At 31.6% G+C, this 20979-nt stretch overlaps 2 protein-coding genes across 2 annotated transcripts; both read right to left on the reverse strand.

Moving 5' to 3' along the window:
• Positions 1 to 15: 15 nt before the first annotated feature.
• Positions 16 to 3714, reverse strand: LOC146956799 (magnesium transporter MRS2-I-like). The gene is made up of 11 exons (XM_085731524.1): positions 3359 to 3714; positions 3247 to 3276; positions 2930 to 3083; positions 2619 to 2740; positions 2180 to 2254; positions 1062 to 1193; positions 921 to 965; positions 737 to 781; positions 613 to 642; positions 398 to 517; positions 16 to 307 (listed from the first exon to the last, which is right to left on the reverse strand). The coding sequence occupies exons 1-11, from the start codon at positions 3581 to 3583 to the stop codon at positions 197 to 199; spliced, it is 1089 nt and encodes a 362-aa protein (XP_085587650.1). The 5' UTR covers positions 3584 to 3714; the 3' UTR covers positions 16 to 196.
• A 3996-nt stretch (positions 3715 to 7710) lies between these two features.
• LOC146956800 (auxin-responsive protein IAA14-like) lies at positions 7711 to 11278 on the reverse strand. The gene is made up of 5 exons (XM_085731534.1): positions 10876 to 11278; positions 9901 to 10133; positions 8931 to 9066; positions 8690 to 8751; positions 7711 to 8076 (listed from the first exon to the last, which is right to left on the reverse strand). Exons 1-5 carry the CDS (start codon positions 11115 to 11117, stop codon positions 8039 to 8041), a joined length of 711 nt encoding a protein of 236 aa, XP_085587660.1. The 5' UTR covers positions 11118 to 11278; the 3' UTR covers positions 7711 to 8038.
• Between the last annotated feature and the right edge of the window lie 9701 nt (positions 11279 to 20979).

The following is a 20979-nucleotide window of genomic DNA, read 5'->3' on the forward strand; positions in this document are numbered from 1 at the left end:
AAACCTAATAATATATTTTGAAAACAAACTCCAAGAGTATTTGGATCAATAAAATTCAACATTCATAATCAAGTGTTTATTAAAAAAAATATACATGAATTAGTCATTCACCTAACCAAGTGTGCTATTTAACTAATCATAGTTAGTTAGTAGTTAGCCCGCTCATCAACAATTAATTAGTCCTAAAGTTCATTTTCTACTCCACTTTAATTTTCCAGCATATTGATCCAATCAACCTCCTTTTGTAAGCATAGATGATAATCATGAAAAACAGAAATAGAGAGATTGCTCCTCCCACAATAACTACCTGCAATCAAACATAATTAAATTTTACTATATATCTAGTAAGAAATTTTGCAGTCACATGATTAACTATAAACAAAAGTAATTTTCTTACCCATTTGAACATGTATTCATGGTTATCATTCCAAGTAAATGGGAGGTTCATGCCAAAAATACCAGCCACCAGAGAGAAAATAGACAGGCCAATGGTTCCAGAGGTAAGAAAGAGCTCCAACTGCATTAGTGTTGAAAGGTTTAGCAAACTTAAGTAACATACATTTTAGAAAATATTGATAGAAAATATTCATGGTGCAGAAACATAAAAGGTACCTGAATAAGGTTATTACGATGGTTGTCAAGCTGCAAAATGGAAGAACAAAAAATTATTCATATTACATGTCATTCACCAAATACCTATTGTTATTACCATTAAATAAATTGCAAAGATGCTTACTTGAATGTTAATGTAATCTTCGGTATCATCGATATACTCTCGCAACTTTAAATGAAAAGAAAAAGGAAAGTAATTAGACTAAATATGATATTCAGATGCTATGAGGTAAAGCTACTACAAAGGGAGAATTTAGAGTTCAAGTATACATTAATTATTGTAAGATTCAGACGGAGGTGGTACTTACCGAGGTTAATTTGTTTAACGTGTCATCGCTTTGCTTGAAATAAGCCTGCAAAAATTTACAAAACAGGTCATAACAGTTTTTATTCATTAGAACTATGGAAGATCCATTCTAAATTTGTTTTGAGGTAAAAAGTGTACTAACCTCAAGTAACTGTTCAAGCTCTTCAACATCATTTTCATCGAAATGTAATGTTGCAATACTTGCTTTTCTCGACAAGTATAAGTCAGCCATATCATCGTCATCTTCCAGTAATTGTGCAAGCTCGTCTCTGACCTGTAGTAGATAAAATCAATGATATGATGTTGCAGATTGATGTGAAAAAAATGTTTTGTATTTTGTGTTGAAGAAAGGAGATGAGACGATGCAAGAATGAGGTGCAACATTCAACCAAGCAAACTGATACAGTGTATGAAAAATTGCTTTCTGAAACAATATATTTATATTGATCATGTGAAGCTAGGCAGAGAAACAAATCAACAACATTAACAAGACAAACACAATGATGTAAATCCCGATAATATTCATCACAGAGAACGTGAGGGCTCCTTATGTTTCCATTCAAGCAAAAAACTGATAGTTGTATAATTCAAACTATAAGCAGTTAGTTTGTTAGTTGCTTAAGCTACAAGTTAGCTAAGTAAGATTGAGTTAGTCAGTTAGAGATTAACTTGATCATAGGGTTACTTCTTAGTCAAGTAACCATAGTTTGTTAGCATAATCCTCTCTATATATAGGGTTAATGCACTTTGTATTTTGCATCTTCTCCATTCAATAAGATTTACACAGCTTTACGTTCATATTCTTTCATTCTTCATCTAAATATTTCATCTCACACAATAGTGTTTTAGCTTTTCAATCCAACAAAAACTACTACTTGATTCTATGAAAGCAAAGTTCTTGAGACCGGATAATTTGTCATATTGATTATTAAGATATTGGTATTCCTACTTAATGCAAGTCAAATTTCACAGTCAAAAGATCAATAAACATCAGATTATCAATCACAAATTACGGAAAGTAGCAGTTTATTCAAATTTTGCTACGTCATAGCCGCTATTTGTCAACACTTGCACAAAATTGTTTATTGTGGAAAAATAGTGATTTGTTAAAATTCCGCTATATATGTTGCAGCATTGTAGCGGCACTACAGCCGCTATTTGACAACGCTATAATCAGCACAATGTGCAGAACATGTTCATATAAAGAAAATGGGATTTTATGGTCACAAATGTTTCACTAGCACCTGAAAACTAACATACCTTTTGAACCCGAGCAATCAGCCTTGTCATTCCACTCTTCATTTTACGAACTTTGTCCAAATTACGACTACTAATCTGCAAAATGTAACTCAAAAGTTCATAACAATTGAACAAAGTAAAGTCAAGAATTTAAAAAACATGAAAGGAACAAATTCCTCAAGAAGATCAAACCCAGAACTAGAACATCCAAATTTTGGCGAACCAACAAAATCCATGTAAGGGTAAGCATCCATAATTAGAATTAACAACTCAATAATGATAATAAGTACAAGAAATAAAAAGTATAAGATATCTGAACTGAAGGAAAGAAAAATCTCCTCAGCAACTTTTAGTTAAGCTAATTATTTGTTAGCTTATTCTACATCTAAGGAAAGAGTAAAGCGCATGACAGAAGGACTATGTAAAAACTGAAACATAAGGAATTCAATAGTAAATTTACCTTGGAGGTAAGTTGATCTAATGCAAGATGAGCATCCAGCTCCAAATCATTTGCACGTGCATCAAGAAAGCTACAAATGGCTTCTAAAGCTACGTTCAAGGCGCGGAACTCAAATGGTAACTCTACATTGCATAATTTAGACCATTTAGTTATGGTAAGAAAATCAATGAGAAGAATCAATACTTATAAGTCTCTCAATTCTAATAAATTCATGAAAAGGGCATTAGATGATGCAAATGGAAAACAAATTTCTGAGAGGAAAAAACACAATCAACTATTGTTTTACACAGTTCATCTTTAATTTAACATACCATCATCTTCAATAGCTTCAATATCTTGTTGATCACCAAGATACTCGTTACCATCTTCTAGCTGTTGAGGAATGGAACTCATCTTAGGCAATCGCCTCCGGAGTTCCTCAACAACAGGAACCACATTTTCATTTGCTGGATCACGCAGCCATACCTATACCACAACTTTGTTACGGTCAAAATAAGGAAGTAAAAGCCATCTCAATCTTTATACAAACTTTATTACTAAGAAAAATATGTTGTGACACACTTTATAGTATCCTAGCTTCTATCAATAAGGAAAAAAATTTGACACATTGAAAGAAAAGCTTACGAACCTCATTAGCAGTGATAATTGCCTTGATATGCTGAAACACAAAATCATAAAAACAAAATAAGAAACACAATACAATGGTGAAAAAGAAAAAGAAAATCATATGATGCATGCACCTCCAAGTTAAGAACAAAAGCCTTGTCACGACCAAGAATGGTAGAGGGGTAAGAGGGCAATGGATCAAGAATTCTAAGATCACGTGCATCAATGTGAACCCTATTCATGATAACATACTTGTCCACATCATGGATCCACCCTTGGCCTGTAACATCAAACTGAATCCAACTTGTAGAAGATTGTGTCTTCTTCTTCACAGCAGCTACCATATCTTGTGGGTCCATCCCTCCAACTTCAATTCAAACTCAATAAGAGAACCCTTTTAGGTGCGTGACTCTTGGAGTGATAGTTATTTATTTATATAGTGAAGAATAAGATTGATTTTAAGACGAAGTTTGTTATAGAGAATCACATATTTAGCCAACCCCAAAAAATAGGTAAAAAATCAACTAAATCGTAACAACTCAATGAGACCAATTTAACACCTTCTAAAACAAGAAACGCTACTCTTGGTACTTTTCCTCTACTTCCTCACTTGTATCTTGCCTCTTCGATTATGTTTTACTATCTTTTTATCTTCTTCTTTTTTTTAAAGAATCTTTTTATCATTTTTTTTTTATCAAAAAATGATATACTCTACTAATTTAATGTTATAAAGTTAAATGTTACACTCTTTGCTCACTTTTAAGTGTCGTTTTTTTTTTGTTACACTTTTAAGTGTCGTTTGAGTATAAAGTTATCGTTCTTATTATTTGTCATTTTAATTGTTTAATGATACAATTTATCAATTATACTATTTCTCAATTACACATACTTACTATTTTTCAATTAAAATAATTAAGGATATATATATATTTGGAAAAGGAAATAAATAATATTTTTTTTGCTGAATTTTTCATCATTCTAGTTATATTCTTAAACAAATTTTCTTTTAAGAATATACTGTATTGTTGGTGATATTGAAAAAGATATGAATTTTTATTATATTTGTTATGTTATTGGTAAAAGATAAACATAATTTGTTATTATTTAAAAGTCACAAATATCTACACTTATAATTTTAATAAACATCAAAATTTCATAAAAAAAACCTGTTAATAATTTACACGCGTTAACGCAATTATACCCTTAAAGTCCTCCTTCAATCTAGCTCTCAATGTCATACCCCATCCTCCAATCTAGCACCTATGACTGAACTTAGAAACAGAGCAAACACTAAACTTTGCATAGTAATCTTATTATTTCCCCCTTGGGAAGGTAGACGAGATATAGATGTCTGTTTGTAGAACTATTAAGGTAATATTCAATATCTTATGAGCTTCTAAGATTCATAGACAAAGTTGGAGCCTTCAGATGAAAATTTAGGAATACCAATTCACCTATGTTTCAATTACTTCTAAGAGAGTAAGGCCCCACTCTAATATTCCATGTGCACACCTACTGACACCTGTCGGCCTTACAATCCTACACCATTTAACGTTAAGTATCCTGATCAGCAAGTGAAACTTGACAGCTGGAGGGACATATTTGCCCCACGAACTCATAACTTAAATAGAAACATTGTCGTATAAATGAATAAAGATTGTCTAATTTAATCCAACAAGATAATAGATGGGATTTGAAGAATTCTAACCGTCGTTAACTCACACATCACTCTCACTTTGCGCAATCAAATCATACTTGCAAAACCCCCCTTATTTACCCACTTTTTTTTAGTTTAATTGTTTTTATTTTCTACATCGAATTAGTAATTTAACGCTACTTTGCCGAGTTGAAACGACAATTTTTGTGAAGACGATTATATACTTTACTCTTTATTACTTGTAAATGATCTGATACACTTGTCGAATTTGTCCATCAATGCCGACTTCATCCAAAAAATTACCCCCGTCGTGAGGTCGCCAATCCAAAACCACATATCCTCATCCCACATTGAAAAGAGTTTAAGAGCTCCAAAAGACTATCACTTAAAGAACTCTCCCCGTCAAACAAATTTCTCCGCCATAACAATATCTACCAGCAATCTCTCCTTCCTTCCCAACTAGTCTTCCACCCTATTTTTCTTAAACTCGGAAAATGCAAACAACCTAGGAAAACAAGTACGCAATGATGAATCACCTATCCAAGTATCTCTCCAAAACCTTGTATTATTCCCATTGCCCACCTTATAACACACCTCCCCTTTAAACAAGTTAGAATCTCTACAGAGGTTAAGTTGGAGCGAAGAAAGAAAAAGGGATAAGAGGATACTTCTTGCATGTAGGTGGTTTCTAGCCTATACATTTCCTTGAAATTACGTGGGCTGATTATTACTTATATATTTTTTTAATCTATGCTAAAGGGTATAATACCACTTGTACTTAAATCTGATCATATTAAATAGAAGTATTTTGTTTTGCTATTAAAAAAACACTTGCTTGTTTTGTGTGACTTTTCCTTTAAACCATACCATAGTCTTTGATTGGTTGCAGACTGTATTGGTTATCATAAATAATCTCTTCATATTTATTCTATGTCATGCTCATATGGTAGAGGTAAAAAATAACACAACACTCATATGCGTTCGAACTTGTGGGATATTTGTGATCTTAGAAATTGGTGTATATTTTTCCTTTCAATAAAGGAGTAAATATAGTGAGGCGCTGTTGGATTATATTAAGGTGGTGGCTTTGTTGGGTCGTGTTACTTGTATGTTAACACTAACATTTTTATCTAATACAAGATTTCTTACTCACTCCATGATACTCCATCAGACTTAATGCCGATACTTGTTTAGGCTAAAATGTTAAATTATCAACGTGGAAAGCAGGGGCGGATCCAGACTTTAGGTATATGTGGAGCTAAAATTTCAAATAAATAATAATGCAAACTAAATGAATTTTTTTTAATCGACAAATATTATTCACATCGAGATTGTGTAAGAAACACAAAAACTCCAGATCAAATAACCTCATTGTTTGCACTTATTTGTTTCCACAAGTTTTGCACAAATATCTGAAAGCCCTTTCAGCTTAGCAAATTTTGGGTCAGATAGAACATTTGTAACATAATTTTTAAGTTGAGCGTGTAACGCCACTTCCGACACATCTATAAAATCATTTGGATAAAACTCAGTAATCCTCAATAATTCTTTCACATCAAAAGTTGAAAATAACTTTGTGGAACTAAGGGGGAAGGAGAAAAGAGAGAGTTAATTACCAAGTTACTTCTTTTATGTTTTATCAATTATAACAAAAAAAAAAAGAAAAAAACATGTGGAGCTATAGCTCCACATATCTCCTAAGTGGATCCGCCCCTGGTGGAAAGTTATATTTGTACATCCATAAATATTTAACATCATGAGAGAAATAAATAAAGAGGGTGATGTGATAAATTGGTGATGTGATAGAAAAAGAGTAAAGAAAAAAATGAAGTGTTAGAATGTATATTTATTAATAAAGGGTGTCTAAATATAATGATTACATCAATATTATGAATGATGTTTGGATCTTATGAAAGGTATATATGTTCGATCACGAGGGGAGTCTGAAGATCATGCACATGACATTGGATCAAGAATAATTATACAAGTGAGTTGAATACAACTGGATACGCCGTCTGAGCACCTTTAATCATGAAGAGTACTTTTGACACAAAGTACTCAATCGAATCCTGGTCGAACTTCAGCTCAGATATACCATTAGGTCACAAGGGAAAGCTCAATGATCAATAGCATTGAGCCAAAAGTAACCACACAAGTGAGTCGACACTATACATCTCTATCCAAAACCTTATGACGTTGGATTTATAGATTCTCTTATTTATAAAGTGTCTAACTTTTACTTTTTAAAATGACTTCTAAGTCACACTTACCATAAAATATGAATATATCGGAAGATATATGGGAGGTGTGATGTATCATGTTCCTTCCTAATCCCTTAAAATAGTGGATATTTAAGTTTGATCGCTTTTATATGCATTCTCTATAGATAACAAATCCCTTAAAATAATGGATATTTCATCTAAAGCTAGGACATGAAGCTGTCACATTGTCCGATCCAAGAATTCTTTTATACTTTGCATATGTATTGGGATATGTATATGCATATGCATCATTGACCCTTAATAATACTACTAATATGTTAATTATTGATCATTGTATGTATGCATATATAAATTGATATTCCAACCATTCGTTCACTCACCAACCCTACACTCGTCCAGTAATTAATGCGAATTTGATAATACAAAACTAAATGACAAGGACTATAATGGCCATAAACGAAACTCCATCAACATGCACATGGCCTTGTTCCCTTCCCACACTTGAAAAAAATTAATACATTTTCCTCATCCAGCTGAGACATTGATTATTTTGCTGTATACAAATTAATTAAAACATATACTAAATATATAAAATAAAAAGAATCTCTTTTAGGGAATAAAATATGCATTAAAATTCAAAGTATATAATATATATAGCACACAACAAACATGACAGCATGGAAGCAATCACATAATAGTAATAATTAAACAAGGCAAACTACAATAGTATATAGGTGGTTAAGTTTATTGCTTCTTGTCGATTACAAATACTTAAAATTAAAGTTTGAATCTATATACGAACAAAACAAAAACACTGAAGACACATCCAAACTAACACTCCAATCAACAGGTAGTGCTTCATATATCTTTTCTTATAGGTCCACTTTGGTACGGGACTTCGATATAGGAGGATATGATATGTATTTAGATCAAAATCAGCTTCGGTTTTTGCATTTCTCCATTGCTCTTGGTGCTGAAATGTACATAAAAATTAGATGCCAATAAGTTAGAATAAATAGCCACAAAATGACACGCACACAAGGGGGGACTCAAGGGTGTGAATGAATTATATATAGTACAAGTAAAACATTTAGTATTTTTTAATAACTTTATGTTACTAAAAAAACTTGTAATAATTTTAAATATATAATTCCAACTATTAAATCATATTTACATTATGTTGGTCATGTGTACACAAAACACAACTAGTCATGATAATTTAGATATTTGAAGGTTTATAATAATTTAATAGTAAATACATATTTAAAATAAAATTATGAAATGAAGTATATATCAAGTAGTTTTAAAATCACATTAAATTTCGTGAACTTCATTTCCATCTAAGATTTTCAATTCAATGATTTATTTTTTGTTGGTCTTAAGGATTAAGTTTAGGTTCTACTTAATGTTATTGAAAATTATTAGTGCATCAAGTATAATGCAAGTGGTTAGTGCATAGAGTCGAGTAATTTTGACACTATCTAAGTTCAATTCATACTTATAATAGAATTAGTAATTCCAAAGCATACTTCCATGAGTTAAGTACAAAATATTAATGCAAGTAAGATATATAGAAAGATTCATACCAAGCCCAATAGCTTCTGATCCTTTCATTATGCGCAGACGCTTGCATGATCCAACAAACATCCTTCAAAAAATTTAAATAACCAATGTTAATTTCATGGATGTGTAAATATGTGGTTGGTAAATTAAACCAAGTACATATATATGTTTGTTGGGGACTAATTTATATAGATATAAAAATAAATTAATGACTGTAGTATATAGTAGCTGGAGATGGAGGTTGGATGAGCTATAGGAACTTACTCCCATGGGACATCTCCCACGAGCATCCAGTCGCCATCCTTATCTTCATAGGTTGGCACATACTCAGAACTGTTAAGAAGATCCATCAACTTGCTCTCATTCATGAAGTCTATCATTCCTTGGGCCCCATAGTTACCTATACTACCTCCGTCCCGGTATAATTGACCTATTTTGGTTTTTCACACAGATTAAGAAAAATGTATAAATAAAGGGGAAAGTGGAATATATTGTATTGGGAATGATAAAAGTAGTATTATTTAGTGTTATATTGTATTGGGAATGATGAAAGTTGTATTGAAAATTGAAATGAGTCAGTTATTTTGGGACACTTTTTTTTAGAAAATGGGTCAGTTATTCCGGGACGGAGGGAGTAATATATATAAATTAATAAATTAATTAATCACTCAAATTAATCATGAATCTAGAATGTAACAATCCCAAGATGATAATAATTAATCTAACTAGCACATGCATCCTCAACAATCGCCATGCATCCTTCAAGATCTAAAACCTTATAATAATATTAATAATAATACTTTTTTTTGTTGTGATGATGGTCTTCAATATACTATATGAGTAATTCTTACATGGTCGCGCGACCAAGAAATGAGGTTTGGTCACACATAGAGTTTTTTCTTTCTTTTTTTACTGTTTCCATTTTCTCTCTCATTTTCTCTCTTTAGATGTGATGACATGTCACACATTGGTTGGTTGTGACCAAATAAAATGCTTTGGTCTAGTGACCACCTAAGAATATCTCTATACTATATACTGATTTATTAATAAACTATATCAAATAGCTAGGTATGGACTTTAGGAAGAAAGTTTTACTATCTAGTGTGATTCTACGTGACTCGAGAGATTAATCTTTCAGCAATCTGTCTGGTTTAGATGGGGTTTGAAACAACCATATATATAAATATTACAAATACAAGCATAGGAGATTTTTAATGTAGTACTAATTAATTACCAGTGGTGAAGGAGCTGAACATTTTGGCTAAGGCATCAGATAAATCTTTGTAGGTTTTGTACATTGTCAAGTCAACCTTACGAAGGTAAGGTGCTCCATCCATGGAAACCTTAACAAATGCAGCAGCAGTAGTGTTACTTGTTGTCTTCTCAGTGTCCTCAGTATTGTTAACCTTTTGTGCCATCATGTTCTTCCTGTATGACCTCACTGGTGGCCAACCAACTACTTGAGCCCTGAAATATTATTAATATAATATTCATTTCAAATCCCTATAAATCTCAATTATTCTTTTCTCTCCAAGGCTTAAAAAATTGCATAAAATTTGGAAACCCGTATACATGCAAACTATAAACTATATACTGCAGCTCTAAGAAAACATATATTATTAATTTGAAGAAAAATGGAAAAAAGAAAAGAAAAAGAGAACATCAAAATTACAAGCATTTGTGGGTTAGAGAACTCTTTATATTTCAATTAATAAAAAAATTACTTATAAAAAACATTATAAGATGTTGCATATATCAACTTATCACTTTTTTTTCTATCTTCCATTTGGGTTTGAGAATCCATAATGCTTGTTTAGTAAATTATGTTTTTGAACAACAAAGTACAATATGAAAAAACGATATAAGGGGTACTCCAACTCATATACAAATAGTATACATGTAAATGTAATAACATTTATACAACTATTTTATGACAACCTTTCTTTTCTATCTTCTTATTGGTAAAAAAAAAAATAGAGAGAGAAAAAAGAAGAGAGGAAATAATAACATAACGTGACTGAGAGAAAATTGTCAAAAAATTACCATAGAACAATTGTACAAATATCATTTCTTATAAGTAAATACGTGCTTGTTTAGTAAATGTTGTTTTGGTGTTCAAAAAGTGAAATCTATAATGCTAGATCCAAGAAAGTTATAAAAAAAAAACTAGACAAGAAAGCATGCAAGTACTTTAATTGGGAAAACTTACTTAGCTGGTGGCTTAGCAGGGTCCTTAAGGAGGGTCTTCTCCTTTGAAGCACTCTTCTCATTCAGATCTTCCTTGGTTTGAAGATTAAGCTTCAGATCAACAGTCTCAGAGAAACCTCTCTTCGCAGAAGCCCTTGGAGTTTCCACCTCAGAACCACCTCCACCGCCGCCGCCACCACCACCAGGCAGACCAAGACAAAGCTCAGTCTCCTTCAGGTTCAATCCATGCCCCATAGTGGCCATATTCTTTTTGGCTAGCTTCTCAACAAAATCCAAAGCTTAGAAGAAGAAGATTATAGAATATAATTGATAAGAAATAATAAACACTCTTTTTACTTTTCCCTCTCTATGAAAAAACTGAAAATGTGTGTTGATGTTTCTCCTCAAGGGTGTACTGTCCTCTTGTATTATAATGCACCTTGGTTTGGCTATATAGAAATAGAGAAGAGAGAGAAAACGATAGCCCCCTCAATAATATAAGTTAATTGAAGAACTTTGTGTTTGTGGTTGCATGCGAATTTCACATCATGCTAGGGACCAGTTGCATGTTGACACGTGGAGATATTTGAAACCGTTGATCTTTAACCGACTATGATAAATGAATGATAATAATTTTTTCATATGCAAACGGGATTTCAGGTACCTGCTCAAATGGCTGTCTCCCCAATAAACAAATTTTGTATGTAATTTTCAAATCACATGCATGCCACTTGGGTTTGTTAGTTTTCCATCTTCTATTGTCCTCTCATTTGTGGACTAGTTACTTTGTTTAGTTATCTAAAACAGTGACATTTTATTTCTATGTCATGACAGTACATGTAAATTTCTATATTTTTCATTTTTATAGATACTTGGCAAACAATAATGCTTTGCAGCCATTGCTCAAATAATTGAAACGAATTTTGTGAGTATGCCTACCCTTTTTTAATGTAAGTTATTATTCAATTGTGCTTTATGTACCAGACATTAATTGGTGGAATTTTAATTTTTTATTTAGATGATTAATCTTCAATTGTTTAGGTATAATGGCAAGAGTATCAAAATTATTTTTTATGTAGCAATGATAAATTCTAATATATAATTTGTTCGGGATTAAGCCAAGACCAAATCTGTTTAAAATGATCCACAATCCGAACCATGGACCTCATCATATATTCAAGGACGGATATGGATTCCTTGCAGTGGGGGAACAACGCAGTCGCGCAATCAAGACGTTGCAGTCCGTACGATTGAAATAGGAAGGTGTAGATTAAACGTTCAGTAAATAAATAAAAACTATTACAGTTGATCGTACGGGTGTGATCACCTTGCAATCACTATTTGACTGTAGGTAATCCATTTCCAGTCAACTAAACACAAGATGGCATCCAATCATCGAATCACGGTCTTTGATGACACAATAACTGTTTCGGAGTCGGAGTTCCTTCACACTTCATCTGGAAAAGGACTCTTAACGTTGGGTATAAGGTACGATTTTTCATCCGGTTAAACCCAGGGCAAACCTAAAAGGGCTCTTAACGTTGGGTATAAGGTACGATTTTTCATTTGATCAAACTCAGGGCAAACCCAATCAAATTAGAGGCTCTATTGAAATATTAAAAATGGATCTCTAATAACAAAAAACACGAATTTTTTTAAAAAGAGTTAATAAGTCATCCTCTATTTAAAATCAGTCATCATTTTCATGTTTAGGTTTCCAACAGAACAAATCGTAGGTAGACTTAAAACTAAACAAACAATCTGAATATCAATGAACCTTTACCGACAATTGACATTTAATGACAATTTTTGTCTATCACTAGAAATCATTTTTCTGTTTTTGAAATATTGGACCCCCAATAGTTTTTGTCTGTCACTAGAAATCCTTAACTTGAGCGTTGGAGTCCTAGAAGATACATTATACCCAGTCTGAAGAACACTCATCGCTGTCTTCATGTCCATTCTAGGTCATTGGCGTCGTCTACGGGGAACATAGTCTAAACCACACATGATGGTTGACATACCCCTATTTATTATTATTATTATTATTATTATTATTATTATTATTATTATTATTATTATTATTATTATTATTATTATTGATAATAAGTATAAGTGGTTCTAGATCCTTACTTCCTCAGCATCAGTTGAGGGTTACTGTTTAGGTACACTAAAAAGTAACATTACTTAAGAATCAAGGTTAAGAGTAATTGATAAGCAACATCTACGCTCTTCACTCCAACGAGACATCTTTTACAAACAAATTGTGATTACTTGCATAAGATTCAAAATAGACAATTCCTCAAACATGCAGTGTTGTAGACTTGATGTTGGAATACAATTGCAAATATAATAGCCACTCCATTCTAAATAAAAGAAAAAGAAGTAGAAAAAGAGCACAATCAAAGAGTCTTTTTTTATTTGACATTTTCAATCACCCTCGTATAAAATGTTAGCAAGTAAAGAACAACCTTAAAGGCTATCACGGGGCATGTATAAAATTTAAGTAACCGTTCATGTTGGCTGTTAAAGTTCATACATTTTTAATTATTGTAATATCAGTTTTCAAAGCTCTCGTTGTATATACTAGCAGAAAAACCAATACATTTGTGTTTATCTATTTGCTTTTCTTTTGTAATTGCATTGTAATATTTGTTCTAATTTGATTTGTTTGCTGAGTTTTGTAATATCTATATTATTTTAATTCATTTTAATTTTAGCTTCAATATCTATGTTTAGGGTTTTTATATTTAAATTAGAAAAACAAATATATACTTATGAAAAAGAAAAAAAAATAAAATTCTACTAAAAATATTCAACTAAAAGTACTTTATGGTATAGATTATTACAACAATCAATGATGGTGATGATGCCCTAAAAGGCAATAATGGTGGTCGTGATGATTCAACAATAATAGCAGTTAATGATGGTGAGTGATCGTAGCCATTGGCGATAGTGATGAGAACTTTGACTCTCTTCGGATAAAAATTGTTTAGATACCAAAAGTTGTGCCAAGAGAAAATTACGTGTTCATTTTTTATGTAGTATGATAATATGTAATTATTTTGATGAATTATTAAGAATTTAAATAGATTTGGTTCATTTGTGGGGTGATAATATGTAATTATTTTGATGAATTATTAAGGATTTTAAATAGATTTGGTTCATTCGTGGGGAGGGGCATAATAAAAAATTTGATTTTTAAGATTAATGGTTGAAGAACATCGTATATCTTCATCTTCGAAGCATGTAATTTTTTGACTTATTGTAATGGACTTCGAGCATCTCTTTTATTTGTTTTAATAAAAATCTTGCTTATAAAAAAACTTTTGTGTGACTTCAAATCTGTTTTGATAAATTCTATCCAAACCACGATGCACATTCAGTGTGGCCAAGGGGCGTACTTGACATGAAGCGGAGAAGCTTTATTTTTGCCTCATTTGCGAAGCGCTTAGGGATAGGCATAAGGTGTTTTTTAGACAACCGCAAAGGCAACATTTTGTCCTCCCCCACGCGCGAGGAGGCTGAAGAAAGTGCAAGGCGTTTTGCTTGGGTCTTATTTATAAATAATTGGTACCGAGGATTCGTTGGTGGAATGATCTAAGTTTTCTTTAGTGAGTTCTTCGGTGATTATCAAGTGATGGGTTTTAGAGAGGAAATGAGAGAAATTAAAGATAACTCTTGGTAAGAAATCGAGGATAATTTCTTGTAACTCTTTTGTATCTCTTGTAACAACTCATTGATAGTGAATCAAAGAGCTAGTCTCTGCCATGCGTAGGTCAATTTGGACCAAATTAAGTAAACAATCTTTGTGTTTATCTCTCTACTCTTTTTATCGTTGTTCTTTGAATTGATTGTGTAGATATGCTATACACATAGGTTGTAGATTTATTTTTAAGTTGAATCTAAATTTGTTTGGATTGCTTAGTTTGGTTGCCATTGTTATTAGTTACATTTTTTTTTGTTGAATTCACCACAAGTGGCATCGCCAATGGGGAAAGCAACAAATCTTTCAAGTGAACATCATGCGTACCGAATGAGATGTTGAAAAATTTGTAGGAGATAACATTTTGTGTTGTGAAAAGCGAGGATGGTACCATTCTTTATTCAACATAAGTGTGTTGATGCTGTTAAATATGAGGCGTTGATACAAGTCAACCTCACACAATCACAAAAGACTTGAGAAGGAGTGTCATTCACTACATGACTTTCGTTATTTATCGGCCTAAATTTGCAGTGAACTCTAAGCCCACACAGATTTGCGGCGGGTTATAATGCATTTTTGGTGATAAAAAATATATTACATGTATACTGTTTTATTTTACTACTTTTCATTTTACTATAAACTATTTATTTTATAAAATTATCATTTTTTCTTATAAAAATTTTACTTACAATGTTTTTTAATTTTTTAATTATTTCTTTACAAAAATTATCTTTTTTAAAAAAAAGTGAATTTGCGGCGATTTATATACATTTTAAAAGAAAAAACCACATTTACGACGTCTACAACCATCGATAATTTATTTTTATAAAAAAATTCTTTTGCAACGTCCTCAGGCCCAGAAAAATGTCAAGTTGAATAATTTACGGCGCGGTCGAATCTTGCTGCAAACCTTTGCGACAATGTTTTTGCATGTGTCACTCGACTACTGCAAATTCTCATTTTCGTCTGTTTTTTGTGCCTTTGTGTGGGATTTTGGCCCATCAATTTCTTGACATTCTTTTAGTGATTATATTGTGCCTCAAAGATATAGTGTTGAGGAAAATCGTAAAGGAGAATATTGCAGCGGTAAATTAGACCAGGCAAGAATTGTTGTACATACCAAGTCATTGACTCATATGTTATGTCTAAAACAACAACTTCATAGGTAATGTTACTTAAGGGGATAACCATACTTAAGACTTGAAGGTGGAAGATAGTGGTAAAGACTTGAGTGTCTCAAGAGGAAGATGTGAAAAATAGAAGAAACTGAGCTAGATAAAATCAAGGGGTGGTGATCGATCGAAGTACATGTGATTCAACTGTCAGCAACAATTGTCCTGAGTTGGGGGTTGATGATTTCGTGCAAGTTGAAGTTTTTTGAGGATGATTATGCGAGTGGCTAGGTGGTAATGATGACAAATTGGGAATCCTATAAGATTTATGTCATGAATTGTGGATGCTCTTATCACATGTGTCCAATGGAGCAATACTTTGAGACTCTAAAGTTGAAAGAAGGTGGAGTTGTTCACCTTAGAAACGACAAAGCTTGTAAGGTTCAAGGTTTGAGTTTTGTTCGTCTTACGATGTTTGACAACCGTGAGTTTATTTTACGAGATGTGAATGGTGTTCCTAAACATAAGCAAAATTTATTATTAATAAGCATGTTTAATAGATAAGGCTATGTCAATATAATTGAGCGTGAGATAATGGAAAATCTTGCATGATGAAAATAATAGTTAGAGGTAACAAAATGTGTGGGTTGTACGTACTAAATAGTTCTACTATTATTGGTCATGTATTAGTAACTAGTCAAGACTCGCATGATAAATATGAGCTATGGGATTTTAGGTTAGGACATGTTGAGAATTGACAATGGTCTGAAGTTTGTTTCATAACAGTTTAATGAGTTTTACATGTTAAAGGGTATTACACGCATAATGAATGTACACGTTTAAGAGATGAGTCGCCCACATGTTTCTAGAGTTAAATTATGGAGGACAAAACTCAGTTTGAGGGAGCGGAAGTCTTCCAATTGAGACGAGAAGAATACATGAATTGGGCTGCCAATCTACCTTCTTATTTTTGCTAAGGTAAAATGTATGACATTTTTTTTACGTTTACACATTACGATGTTTTTCTAACTCGGTATTCAGGTCAAAGTCCGAATAGTTTGAGAGAGCAATTCTACTTTCCATTAGTGGATGTTTAAAAGAAGGCATAAAATGTTTTGTATGCACTAATTCGATACAAGAATTATTGGTATTTGGGTGATTGAATTCAAGATCTAGAAAGGAAGACACTCCTAAATCTCAAACCTCCACAATCAAATCAACTCTGTGGATTATTTACACAAAACTATTATTTAATCGTTTCAACAAAACAAAGAATTTTAAGAATAAATTAGTTTAGCTACTTTATTCAAATAAATTTTTGAAAAAACATATAGGGAGTTAAAGTGAATTTCTTATAAATGTTTTTTTTTTATTTCCCCTTCAAAGTACCCTTCCTCTGTTTTGTGTTGGTGGTAGGAATATTTTTTTTATTGATAGGTAATGGTAGGGGATTTTAGGGATTAAAATTAATAAAAAACTTGTGAAAAGTATTTTATATGTATGAAATAGCTTTGACTTTAGGTTCGGCATACTCACTTGAGATGAAATATTTTGAGTATTAAATGTAAAAAAAAGTTTTAAATTAGATGAAAATATGTGTGTTAACAATATATTTAATGTCTTATTATTTTGAGTTGAAGAAAAAAGTTTTGGATAAACATATGCTCTAGAAAAAGGTTTTGGAATTAAGGTATGGTCCAGGGGTGAGCGTGTAGGAAATGAGACATTAATATCCTAGCATTCTGTTTTCTTGTTTAAATTTGGAACCTCAAGAACAAGGTGATTTTTTTTTTTTTTTTTGATAAAAGAAGAAGGTGATTTTCTCAAAATATGTCTCGAGACTAATTAAATATTGTAGAGCATGTAATCTTAGAAGTTGTTCCTAAATAGGGGTAAGAGACATTGTCTATTTATAATTAGGGTATGTTTGAGTTAACTTATTTGAACTTACCTTTTTAGTCAAATAGATTAGTGGTTGAAGCTCACATATTTTAATTGAGAGAACTTATGATAATTTTTACAAATTTTGTTGACTTGTAAAAAGCTTATTTTCATATGTTCTCTAATATATAGTTTATCAAAACAATTTATAGCATATACAAACGTATTTTAACATTATTTTATAAACTGTTGCCATAAGATGTAAGCCATTTTCTGGCTGAAATTTGTCGGTTTATCCTTTTGTAAATGGGTTGCTCTTGCGTTTTATATGTCACTATATCTCTTTTGTCATAAAAAAAAAAATTTTAAATTATGTTTTAAAAATTAGGAATAGTTGGAAAAATGATGATATGTATGTAAATAATAAAAAGTGAGATTAGGAATTAGGAGCAAGGTTGGTAAATGATTTAGATAATACAAAGTGGTCGATAGAAGTCATCATCAGCTAGATATGCCCTCAATTCAAAATAACTTTTTTTTTTCAGCAGAAACATAATTATTATATATTGAACACAACAAAAGATTTTTATGTCTAATTGTTTTCAGCATTTAGTGCCATCACTAGCCAGCTGAGCAATTGAATGTGTTAATGAAAAGTAAACTAAAGTTTCCTCAGCAACATTTCTTCTAGCTTAATGAATTGGGTTCAAAGCTAAAACCCAAAAATGCGGTGCATCTAACGGGGTTATATGAAGTATATGGGAGGAATTTAATTTTTCCCACAATTCAAATTCATTTTCAAAGTACACATCTAAAAAATACAGTTTTTTTTTCCTGTGGAAGTATAGATTTTTTTTTAGGGGTTGTGGAAGGAAGTATAGATGAAAAAGTCACATTTTTTGGGTACATATGCGATTCTTAAAAAATGCTGGGGAAGTAAAATTGTTATCTTAATATAATTTGTCATCTATTATGGTCTTATCTGACTTGAGAATTAATCTCTGCAGTTACGTGCAAATGATATCTTGATCACAATAGATAAATATATCAACATAAATATTTTAAGAGTTAGCAAGACCAAAGGCAAACTTCAAGTCTCGTCTCTTTACCATTTTGAAGTTTGTTCGGATCTCACTACTAAAGTAAAATAGTCTTTGCTACGAAAATTAGTAAAAAAACTCACTAATTCCCTCCTTTGGTTAATTAATTGACGATTTTCGGGAGATATTTGACATTTTCATTCTCTGAATTTCTATTGCTAATTTCATGTTTTAACTAACATTTAGGGATGAATTAAGGTTTAAAACATTTGACTGACCAAAATTTAAAATTAGGTTAGGGTTTGGAACTTATTCACACAGTTTGAGACAGAGGGAAAAAAGAAAAAAAATGAAAAATGAGGGAAAATTTTGAATTTTTGGCTATGCAACTTGCTTTCGTTCATGATCTCAATGTGTTTACTAATACAACTTAGTAATTGGGCTTGCCATCAACTAACTAGAGCCAATACATCTTAACTACCATAGTTAGTTATTACTTGCACTCTAAGCAACTAACTTGGTTTGTTAACTAACAATTACAACTAATTCAACACATATACATCATTCTTAGCCTATACAAATGAACTTAATCTGAATTTTACTTCAACATATAATAATAACCCGTCACTTATTCACCCAAGTATTGAGTACTCTTTATAAACAAAATAGTCAACTTAAACTTTATTTAAGTAGAATCCTTATAAGTGTTTACTTAATTTTGTATCGACCATTGTTTTTCCTATTTACAATGTCGACCCTTTTAAAGTAAATTTTAATCCTATAAGTGTGTCTATAATCTTATAAATTTTACGTGTCGACCTCTCTTAAATTTGTCTTTGATTCAAACTTGTGAAGTCATAGTAAAGTATTGGCCTACACTTTAAATATGATTCGATAAAAATTTAGAATCGGATTATAAATAGAGTATGATTCCTCTCAACCCGTCTCTTACTCACTCTTATAAATAAACCACATGCTTTTGAAGTATTTAGGAAATTTAATCTCCTAATCAAAAGCTTAATTAATTTAATTTCCTTTTTTCTGTAGTACTAATAAATGTAGCTAGCATATCATCATCTATCAATCTCACAAGTCCTTATTTCATTTATAAAATTCTTCCAAGACATATAGCAATAGCCACACAAATGATCAAAATGCATCTTTGTCAATTTCAAGTATTCCACATGTCTTTTCAGCCTCCTTCCTTTTCTTTTCCTGTTCAACGTTTGGTGTAACAAAGAGAATAATATAATATGATCATCACCAAATTAAAGCACTACTAACGCACATACCCATATAATATATATTATATTTTTATTGTTTTTAAATGACCAGTTCACATTTGTAGTTTATAGTGAGATTCTTCTAAGACGCTTCCATAGCACATGCATTTCTCTATAAACAATTCTTAAATATAATAAACAAATTATTGGTCTCATATCCCTTAAAATAAAGTTATTGGTCTCATATCTTAAATTAATAATAGCAATGGGCCATGAAATCATTTAGAATCTATAAATTAATGGACTTGAAAAAAATTACTAGAAATTTACTAGCTAACTTCAAGAGACTTTAGCTAAAAACAGAATGGTATCCTAAATTTCTAATTATGGTAATCAAAATAATGTGAACATAAGCAAAGAAAATTAGATAGCAATCGTATGTGTTACAGCAAATCCCCAAGTACTCCAGCAAGGCACATGATGATGATGAATCACTATATCATAAATTGAACTTTTAGGGTATGGCAATGACTTAGAGACAAGTCACATCTTAAAGAGAAGGAAACATCTCAAACCCTAGCTGTGCCCTTGCCCTGTCAACATCCCTCCTTAACCCCATCCTTGATTGTTTCTTTCTAACCTACCTCAATAATAAGTATCCCTTGGATTCATGTCCTCTTAGCCACATATTCTAAGAACTATTCCCAGATGGACTTGTCCAAATAAAAACATATACCCTTTTCGTCTTTTAGACTTCATGTAGTCTTAATCACATAAGAATACAAGGAGCCAATTTTCAGTGTAGGGAAATCCCTTTGCATATCCTTATCTATTGTAGACATTCAATTCAATTTTAGATAATCCCATAATCTAAGCTAATTTTATGATATCATACTAGCTGTATTACATCGGGATTTTTAAGAGTGGTCCTAATTAATATACCTATATTTTGATCTAGGATCAATAAAATCAAAGTCAAACTAAGTGGTCCTAGTCAAAAACATAATACCTAGAGATAAGTGTAGGATCAAGGGCATGGGGCCAAGAGGATTGAATGAATATGTGTATGATTTCTTTCTTTATCAAATAGATCAAGAGGTTATTATTTTAAAACGATGAAGAAAGGAATATATTACAGTACTACACTAGAAGAGCATAAGGGGT

The sequence above is a fragment of the Medicago sativa genome, chromosome 1 (assembly GCF_051527215.1).
Source record: "Medicago sativa cultivar Bolivia chromosome 1, Bolivia_mono, whole genome shotgun sequence".
NCBI classification, from domain to species: Eukaryota; Viridiplantae; Streptophyta; class Magnoliopsida; order Fabales; family Fabaceae; genus Medicago; species Medicago sativa.

What these genes read in the sequence shown, in the direction of transcription:
- LOC146956799 (XM_085731524.1), bottom strand. Translation starts at nt 3,583, where the DNA reads ATGGACCCACAAGATATGGTAGCTGCTGTGAAGAAGAAGACACAATCT. An exon ending in CGTTAAACAAATTAACCTCG is followed by an intron (nt 782 to 920) that starts GTAAGTACCACC and finishes TTTCATTTAAAG; the next exon opens with TTGCGAGAGTATATCGATGA. An exon ending in ATGAATACATGTTCAAATGG is followed by an intron (nt 308 to 397) that starts GTAAGAAAATTA and finishes GTTTGATTGCAG; the next exon opens with GTAGTTATTGTGGGAGGAGC.
- LOC146956800 (XM_085731534.1), bottom strand. Translation starts at nt 11,117, where the DNA reads ATGGCCACTATGGGGCATGGATTGAACCTGAAGGAGACTGAGCTTTGT. An exon ending in CCTGCTAAGCCACCAGCTAA is followed by an intron (nt 10,134 to 10,875) that starts GTAAGTTTTCCC and finishes ATAATATTTCAG; the next exon opens with GGCTCAAGTAGTTGGTTGGC. An exon ending in GTGGGAGATGTCCCATGGGA is followed by an intron (nt 8,752 to 8,930) that starts GTAAGTTCCTAT and finishes AATTTTTTGAAG; the next exon opens with GATGTTTGTTGGATCATGCA.